This window comes from Centruroides vittatus, unplaced genomic scaffold, assembly GCF_030686945.1.
Source record: "Centruroides vittatus isolate TY-2023 unplaced genomic scaffold, ASM3068694v2 contig_630, whole genome shotgun sequence".
Taxonomy (NCBI): domain Eukaryota; kingdom Metazoa; phylum Arthropoda; class Arachnida; order Scorpiones; family Buthidae; genus Centruroides; species Centruroides vittatus.
Genome location: NW_027122387.1, coordinates 618582 through 627927, shown reverse-complemented (window position 1 = coordinate 627927; position 9346 = coordinate 618582). Strand labels below are relative to the sequence as shown.

Below are 9346 nucleotides of genomic sequence, written 5' to 3'. Positions count from 1 at the left end.
ATTTCTCAATAAATTTTCATTTTTCTATTCCAACAACACGTAGACAATTTTAAAATATCTTTTGAAGAATTAACCAATCATTGCGCTGTTTTGTTAACACAACGATTTAATCTGGCCAACTTCAAACTTGTCAAACCATAATTATTTCCACAGACGAATCTATAACCTAAATTTAAGATACCGGTATACGTAAATATTTTGAATTATTAAATTATTTTTTATAATTAAAAGTATTCATACCAGGTATATGTCCTGTATAATCTGGCATAACACCCGTATCTAAAAATGGGAGTCCGTGATTAGGAAGATACTTCAATACTGGAGTCCTTCCGGATGGTGGCTCGACTGGTTCGATCCAATCCACTCGAACGGGTCTTTTTAACATGGTTCTACGCTTGGCATTTTCGTGTGTGAATTTGCAAAGGGAACGATTCGTACCAGTAGAATATGCCATACCTCGAGAGTATCTCAATCCCGGGACATATCCAGTATATCCTAAAAGATATTAACTTTAATAACGGCAAAGAATATTAAATACAATGGAAAATATTTTTTTACCAGGAATAAAAAATTTTCTAGGATCGGCATTACTCATAAAATATGGTTTTTCTGTTAGAAAATCTATATTTGGAATAGATTCTGGCCAAATAGGGCCGAGTCTTTCTTCCGATAAGATGCCAGTAGGTTGATAACTTTCGGGCTACAAAATTTTTAATTAGATAAAAATGGACCAATACGTAAAAATTTAATAAATGTAATTAATTATCTTACTTTATCGTGAGGTGTCCATCCAGTTGCAATTCCCGGAACTCTTTGCCCGCGATTATACGATCCGGGAGGTAACGATAATGGATCACTATACGATAATGGAGGATCGAGTGATGTACACTTCAAAGGAAATGGAGAACCACGAAATTCATCACAAGTGGGTTTCGGGTCTGGTGGATGAGATTTCATCTGATTTATTTCAAAATTAGCAATGGCATCGAGACAATGGGCACGATATCGTTTCCCGTAATGTTCATATTTAGTTGGAATGTGACCTTAAAATATATTATTTTATAAACGCAAAAATTATTGTTATTATGTTTTTTTTCTGATGGTAAACTCACCCGTATAACCTGGAACTATATCATCTCTCAATTTAATATCTCCCACGGGTGGGTGTCGATTTTGAACAATATTCAATGAGAATTTTGATTCCGGAAAAGGATGAATAACATCGAGCCTTGGTGCTACTTTACTATAATAAGTAGACAGTAATTCATTTGTGGCTTGATGAGAAGTTTTTCCAAATTGATATTTCTTTTGTGGACAAAATCCTGTATATCTGACATATATAAATAAATAATTAATAATAATAAATTTAATATATAATAATAATATAAAATAATAATAAATATAATATATTATATTATATTTTTTTGTTTTTATTTTGTTACTATCATAGTTGCCAGCATTTTTTATTAATTTAAAAATTTTTTCGCCATGTGGGTACTAAGAAAGCTTTTCCTTCATGCCAATTATGAGTTCGACTGGCCTACAAAGAAAGCCACATGTCCGGGACACAATATCCATGAAATATTCCTGAAATACTTGCCCGGAAGTGAACTGGATCTCCCAGAACAATAGTAGTTATCATATTAAATCGGCTATCAAATTTGCCCATTAAAAATGAATAAATTTACAATAAGTTGTAATTGCAATATGAATAAAAAAAACTTCAATATAACTATTCAAGTATTCTGTTTTTTGTCTCTTCCTGTATTCACTAAGAGAGAATATTCAAGAGATAGAAAGCTGAATTTCCTTCGAGAGTAAATTTCATTTTTATTTTATTTTATTTTTTATTTTTTACTGACGGAAGCGCAAGAAAGATCGGATTCGAACAAGGATTCTTCACGAATTTGAGAAGTCAAAATTGGTGCGATTATCCTACTTAATCGATCAAACATACTCACCCAGAAATAAAGTGCGGTTCCGGAGCTATTTGAGGATGCGGATATGGAAGAGTAGGATCATCAGATGCCATTGTAAATTTTTGAATCAACAATAAATTAATAAACTATTACAAAAAAAATTCAGTTTATTGTTTATTTGCGCAATCTTTTGTTCAATAATTTTTTCATTATTATTAAATAATGAACATATTTAAGATATTTATCTATAAATGCGTTTATGTACTAAATAAATTATAATTAAGACCATCGGCTTATACATATGTATGGCTCTTTCTGACATGCTTTTTTCGGGCCCTTTACGGGTTCGGTCCACAATGGGGCGGCTAGATAGTGAGGGACGATGTCCAAAATATCCGGAACAGACCAATAGGGAGTTGGTCCGTCTTGGATACGTTGGGCCTCGCAGAACCGGAAATGAATTTGGACGGGTTGAAAATTCTCGGGGATTTTCAATCTGTCCAGATTCGTTTCCGGGTCCACCAGAACAGAAGGCCGACACGTTAATTGCCCTGCCATCCGGCCGGCGAATAGTTTATATTTTAAAAATTTTGACAATTAGTAATATATTTAAAATAAAAATGTATCCGGCAACGAGCGACAAAATATTTTAGAATAGATTTGATATTTTACGTTATACAGAAGATAAACTGTGTAAAAAAATTCCGGTCAAAAATCTGACGGCAGATGGCACTATGTGCAGAGTGGTGTATCTAATATGGGATGTAATGATTAGTAGTGTGTTGTTTTTCTTATGTTATTACGTAATTCCTCGAGATATTGATGTTTCGTCATGTTCAGAAATAATCAGTGAGTATTAAGAAGATATTTAGTGATTAACTTTGTGATTGAAGAAAGAAGCAAAATGCACGAAGCATATCAGCCCATCAAAATTTTGAAAAATCTGCCCGTCCAGATCGAATCGCTAGCAGCTTATGAAGATAACCTGTTGGTTGCTACTAAACAAGGCCACCTCCTTGTTTATAAAGTCGATATGAGTGTAAATCCGTCCAAAGATAACTATGCCAGGTTGGTGAGGTCCAGCAAAGGTTTTGCTAAGAAACCCATTACTCAAATAGAAGTAGTGCCAGATGTTCAGATATTGATTAGTCTTTCGGATAATACAATAAGTGTTCACGATTTAATACATCCTAATTTTCAAATTCTGACTAGCATTTCGAGAACTAGGGGCGCCACGTTGTTCGCCTTGGACATACAGAAGCAGAAGACGCTCACCGGGGAGATGCAGTGCACCGTCCGAATGTGCGTGGCCGTCAGACGAAAGCTTCAGTTGTATTATTTGAAGAACAGAGAATTCTTAGAATTGACGAACGATTTGGGCGTGCCGGACGTTCCCAAAGTGATCGCCTGGTGCGGAGAGTCTCTTTTTGTGGGTTTCAAATCTGAATACAGTCTTATTAAGTTGACCGGGGACCACAAGGATCTCTTTCCGATGGGTAAGAGTCCGGAACCGCTCATATTACGCTTGGAAAACGATCAGTTTGCGCTGAGTAGAGACGAACACATGTACATAGTCGATTCGGGAGGTAATCCGACTCTGAAGTTCGGGATCACTTGGGCGGAGATACCGATAGCTCTGGCCGGCGATCCTCCTTACATTTTGGCCATTCTGGCGAATTCCGTGGAGGTGAGAACCAGCGAGAGGCGGATGCTCATTCAGAATATCGAGATGAAAGGACCGAGAATAATAGTTCCTTGCAAGAAAGGTTTTATATTTATTGCGTCTTTAAATACCGTTTGGTGTCTTTGCGCGGTTAAATTACAAAATCAAATACATCAGTTATTAAACGAAAAAGAGTTTGAATTAGCCATGAGACTCGTAAACATGACCGATTATTCTTACGACTTAAAGCAACATTATATTCAACATATTCAAAATCTATATGCATTCGATTTATTTTGCAAAGGGGAATTTAAAGAAGCCATGAGCATATTTCTAAAGTTAGAAACGGATCCTTCGCATATAATAGGATTATTTCCTAATCTGTTACCTAAAAATTATGTTAATAAACTAGAATATCCGGATAAATTAACCGAATTTCACGGCGTCGATCTAGAAAACGGTCTTCTTTCTCTGACGGAATATTTAATACAAGTTCGGCACGAACTTATGGGAAATTCGAAAGAGGATTTGTCGTCTCTGACGAGCATTAAGGAGGGAATTAAAACAATCTCCTCCAAGAAACAACTTTTAGAAATAATTGACACTTCTCTCCTGAAATGCTATCTGCAAACAAACGATGCTCTTGTTTCTTCTTTACTAAGAGTTCAAGATAATCATTGCAACGTGGAAGAATCCGAAGAAGCACTAAAGAAGTTTCATAAATATAGCGAACTGATCATTCTTTATCAGCGGAAGGGATTACACAGGAAAGCGCTAGAATTTCTAGTCGAGGAATCTAAACGAATAGATTCTCCTTTCAGTATGGGTGATGAAATAGTGAGATATCTACAGCACTTAGGTGAAGAACACTTAAAACTAATTTTTGAGTTTTCTGATTGGATATTAGAAAATCATCCTAATAATGGTTTAAAAATATTTATCGAAGACTTGCCCGAAGTAGAAAGCTTACCGAGGATAGAAGTATTAAATTACTTAAGCGAAAAACATCCGAAGCTTACCATACCGTATTTAGAACACATCATTCACGTGTGGAAAGATATGAATTCGCACTTTCACGACAAGCTAATACGCGAATATTGTAATAGCATCCGCGGCGTGATGAAAAAGTACCTCGACTGCCTGCCCGAAGGCCAGCTGCCCGTTCAAGCCGGCACGGAACCGGGCGAATTAGGGAGTCTTAGAAGCCGACTGATCACTTTTCTAGAGGAATCTGAGCATTATTCCTTGGACAAATTCCCGGCATTGCTTTTAAAAGATCGTCTTTACGAGGAAGCCGCCATCGTGAAAGGTAAACTAGGAAAACACGAGGAAGCTTTAATAATATACACACACATATTACAAGCGCCGGAGAAAGCGGAGAGATACTGTATAAAAAATTACAAATCCAGAAACGAAGACGAACAGATATTTTTCTTTCTTATTAAAATGTACTTGTGTGATTATAATAAATTAAATTTGAAGTTCTTATCGGCCGCAGGAATCAATATACCAATCATAAGAACGGACATCAAAAAAAGCTTACAACTCTTAAAAAAATATGCAAGTAATATAGATCCACTAGAGACGTTGTCGATTCTTCCTTCCACCGTATCTCTGAACGAAATAAAAGAATTTCTGACGTACACGCTGAAGAAAACCGAATCGGAAAGACACGCGACGCAACTGGTGAAAAGTTTGTTAGCGGCAGAAAATTTGCAGGTCAACATTCTCAGGATCCGATGCCAGTCTTACAAATTAGTGATCACCGAACTCGACGTGTGTAGGGTGTGTAAGAAACGAATAGGAACGAGCGCTTTCGGACGCTTCCCGAACGGCGTCGTCGTTCATTATTCTTGTAAAGAAAAGTATAATTTTAGATAATTTGAATTAAGTTGTAATTATTTGTAATTCAATGTTGAATGCTTTATCACGTAAAAAAATTTTAAAGAGACTACTAATAATGTAAGTATAAAATACTTCAATAAATACTGTTTGAACTAAGACAGACGAAAATGTGAAAGATTACAATTTATTTATACTATCGGAAATTGTTCTGAAAATAAATCCAACATGACAATAAATTTACAATTTATTTTATTTTTTTTTTTGGCAGTAATTTTATGACATGCAGAAATAAACACACAATTCTACTTATAATTTGCAAACGACAGCTCGTTTCCAACATAAATCCATTATAGTTTGTTCCCAAATTGTCTTTTATAATTATAAAAAAAAAAAAAAAAAAAAAATTGTACATTTAACAAAATAATTTAAAAATGGATTTTTTTAAGTTGCACATCGATAAAATGACAATATATACAATATGGAGTTAAATAACTAAGTCGTTATATCTTCTTTTATTTATAGACATTGTCTTTTCTTTTTAAGATAAATTACATAATTTGAAATGTAGAAGGCACTTTTAGTTTAAATTTGGAAATAAAATACAGAGATAAAGTTCAGATATTTGTTACGAATTTTTTCCCATGACATTGAGGCTTTGCTAACGAAATCTGACAAGCAACGTAATTTTTTTTTGTAGATGTTTGTTTCACACGTAGGAAAAAAAAAACGTTTTGCTGTACATAAAACTGTATTAAAGCAGTTTTTTAATATTTAAAAACAAATAAATATGATTGTAATGGCTGGTCCACAAAATTTCATGATAATTGAGATCCCAATGCATTTTCACACTAGAAGCAATCCTTTTTTTTTATTTACATAATTTTTCATTTTTATAACTTGTTCACTATGTATATATTGTCGTGCGAGGGGTTATTTTTGTCGTAATCCAATTTCCAAGGTAACTGAAATAATTCGGGAGGTAGAGGAGGGCAATGAGTAGAGTCGAAGTCTATCATATGTTTCTGAGCCTAGAAATAATATTTAATTAAATTAAGGAAAAGAAATTAACAGAATTTTTAAATAAAATTGAGACGAAAAACTAACTTACCAAGAATAAAATTAATTGTATTTTAGTTGACAAAGGCATTCCTTCTCCTACAAGGAAAAGAATGTTCATAAATAAGTTTTATATTAAGATTAAATAAACGCCGATTTTTTTTCTTTTTAATACCTATATGCATCGGGAAAAATGGGTAGTTTTCTTCGGCATATGACTTTAAAGTAGCAAGGCACAAATCTTCTTCAACACCTTGTTGATTCCAGAGTTCAGCTATTTCAGGAAAAAAAAAATTGATTAATTATAGGACTTTTCCTTATATTATCTTTTATATCTTAAAAGATAAAAAAAAGAACCAACATACATTTTAAAATGAAAAATTCAATGATACTTATAGATAAGAGTTTTTATCTGCTCAATTATGTAATGTTTTTTAATATTTAATAATATTACTGAAGAAACAACAATTGGTTATTAACTGTTAATAGAATAAGTTCTTAGTTTATATACACATATATATAATATTTTTTTCCCCAAAATATTGCAGACATACTTAATACGAATTCCAAAATATTGCTTAATTTAGTCTGATTTTCTTCAGCAAAAATAATATACAGTAGAGCATCGATTATCCGAATCAATTGGGGACTGGGGTTGTTCGGAAAATCGATTTTTCGGATAACGGATTATGTGCGAAAAAATACATTATTAATATAGTATATCAGTATAACCCATGTCATTAGTATATTAATATATCCCATGTTGAAATTTTTCTCTGTTGAGTGTCACTTCGCATTGAATTTTCGTCGATGTTAAGCCTAACAAAAACTTTTATAATAATAATCGTGGCTATTGTATCATTAAAAATTAGTTCTTTATTTTGTATAAACAAAATAAATATATTTAAAAATATAAAAACAAAAAAAATTATACTTTAGAAGTTAATTTAGTATCAAAAACATTCGATTCGGCACGACACAGTCCAACTGGAACGCTTTCGGTTAACCGACGTCTCGGTTGATCAGTGTTCGGATAATCGATGCTCTACTGTATAACTATTTTTACGCTATTTATTCAGCTTATGCATCTTACTTTGATGTGCAGAATCACCAGCCAACCAGTCTGTTAGGACCCAGGCTGTTTCATCAGTTACTAATTTTGGATACCTAAAAATTATAAAAATATATTACTAAAATGTACAGAAATATATCATGAAGTTTAGATTATAATTTTTTTTCATTTAATTGCAAGATTATTAAAATATATAATCAAAAATATTCTAAAGTTATAATTGTCATCGTACTTTATTCATTTTAATTGTCTTTATAATCAAATCTGATGATCGGATAAATGAACTTTAATCAGAAGTGTTTACATTTCTAAAACAGTTATTGAACTTTTATTCTAGACAAATGTAAATATCAAATATAAAACATTCCTAAAAAATCATGATGTATTTACATTTTATGTTCTTAATATAATTATATTTATCAATTACTACATTCATTAATAAATAGCATTTGGCTTATTTTGAGTAAAATTGTTCAATTTTTAAAAATCAAAATTATTTTTCCTATCATATAAGCAATCAATAAATGTAATAATGGAGAATTTGTGTATTTATTTTTTGATATTTCTGATATACTAAATATTTACGTTCATCTCATGATATCAATTTTGTAAAATAAACAGTTACTTAATTGAATATCTTGTATTTTGACCATAACTCTATTATTATTTTGAAATAACTGTTTTTACAGTTAGATAAAATCTTTTAAAAGTAAGCTGTAAAAGTACATTGTTTTTAATAGTTGATAAGTGAATTATTTGTCTGACTCTGACTAATGAATTTATTTAATTTAAAAGATTTTATGCTGAGTTGCATTTTTAATATAAAGTAATTAAAACAGATTTCAGAGACTAAAAAATAGTTTTAATGGCTACAAAAAGTACAGTTTAATAAAAGAATTTATGAAAGACTCTGAGATAAACAAGATGAAAAACATTATAAAAAGTAAAATTAAAATATTCATTATCTGCATGAAAAATGGAATATTAAGAAATATATATGTTACCGGCAAAACCCGATTTTACGCCAAACTAGTTTTGCCTAAGCCAAACTAGTTTGGCATAAGCGAGTCAGGCCAAACTAGTTTAGAATTATTATTCAAGTATATTGATGGTTAAATATATTAATGGTTAAAATAAAATTAAAAGGCAATCAACTAGACGAACAATATTTATTCGAACATAGTCTACTTAATTATAAAAAATGGGGTTAATGTTACCCTAGGTATCGAAGTTGGCGGCTCGTCTCCGATTCCAGCGATCAAAAAGACAGGGAACAGTGGGGACGCATGTTCTAACCTAACCTAACCTATTCTAATAATTTGGTTGCTAATAATTATGGTATTAGTTAGAATAGGTTAGGTTAGGTTAGAATGTGCGTCCCCACTGTTCCCTGTCTTCTGATCGCTGGAATTGGAGACGAGCCTCCATCTTCGATACCTAGGGTAACATTAACCAAAAACGGTATTGATTAGAAGTGACACGACACTCGTACAAAAGTATAAAATAAAAAATAAGCTAATCAGTACTTATCAGTTTGTATTTTTTAAAATTAAGCCATGCACTTTTAAAGGTAATTAACTTTCAAAAATATTTTCAAAAATTCAAACGAAATAATAAAAATAACTTTTAAAATCAAACTAAAATTTAAAATGAACTTATTTGTGTTTTATGATGAACTTAAATTAACCATTAATATACTTGAATAATAATTCTAAACTAGTTTGGCCTGACACGCTTACGCCAAACTAGTTTGGTGTAAAATCGGGTTTTGCCGGTAACATATATATAATT

The 9346-nt window shown here is 32.0% G+C and overlaps 3 protein-coding genes across 3 annotated transcripts in view; 1 reads left to right on the top strand and 2 right to left on the bottom strand.

Moving 5' to 3' along the window:
* Positions 1-44: 44 nt before the first annotated feature.
* LOC136979667 (ciliary microtubule inner protein 2B-like) lies at positions 45-2124 on the bottom strand. The gene is made up of 6 exons (XM_067275704.1): positions 1962-2124; positions 1113-1330; positions 772-1043; positions 559-700; positions 241-495; positions 45-166 (listed from the first exon to the last, which is right to left on the bottom strand). Exons 1-6 carry the CDS (start codon positions 2030-2032, stop codon positions 78-80), a joined length of 1047 nt encoding a protein of 348 aa, XP_067131805.1. The 5' UTR covers positions 2033-2124; the 3' UTR covers positions 45-77.
* A 328-nt stretch (positions 2125-2452) lies between these two features.
* Positions 2453-5602, top strand: LOC136979662 (vam6/Vps39-like protein). The gene has a single exon (XM_067275692.1). The coding sequence runs from the start codon at positions 2824-2826 to the stop codon at positions 5461-5463; it is 2640 nt and encodes an 879-aa protein (XP_067131793.1). The 5' UTR covers positions 2453-2823; the 3' UTR covers positions 5464-5602.
* A 57-nt stretch (positions 5603-5659) lies between these two features.
* LOC136979664 (phosphatidylserine lipase ABHD16A) overlaps positions 5660-9346 on the bottom strand; it is a 47745-nt gene continuing 44058 nt past the window's right edge. The window contains exons 17-20 of the mRNA XM_067275698.1: positions 7577-7650; positions 6659-6757; positions 6536-6582; positions 5660-6455 (exon numbers count right to left, since the gene is read on the bottom strand). Coding sequence (XP_067131799.1) covers positions 6318-6455; positions 6536-6582; positions 6659-6757; positions 7577-7650 — 358 coding nt within the window. The 3' untranslated portion in view covers positions 5660-6317. The remainder of the gene's footprint in view (positions 6456-6535; positions 6583-6658; positions 6758-7576; positions 7651-9346) is intronic.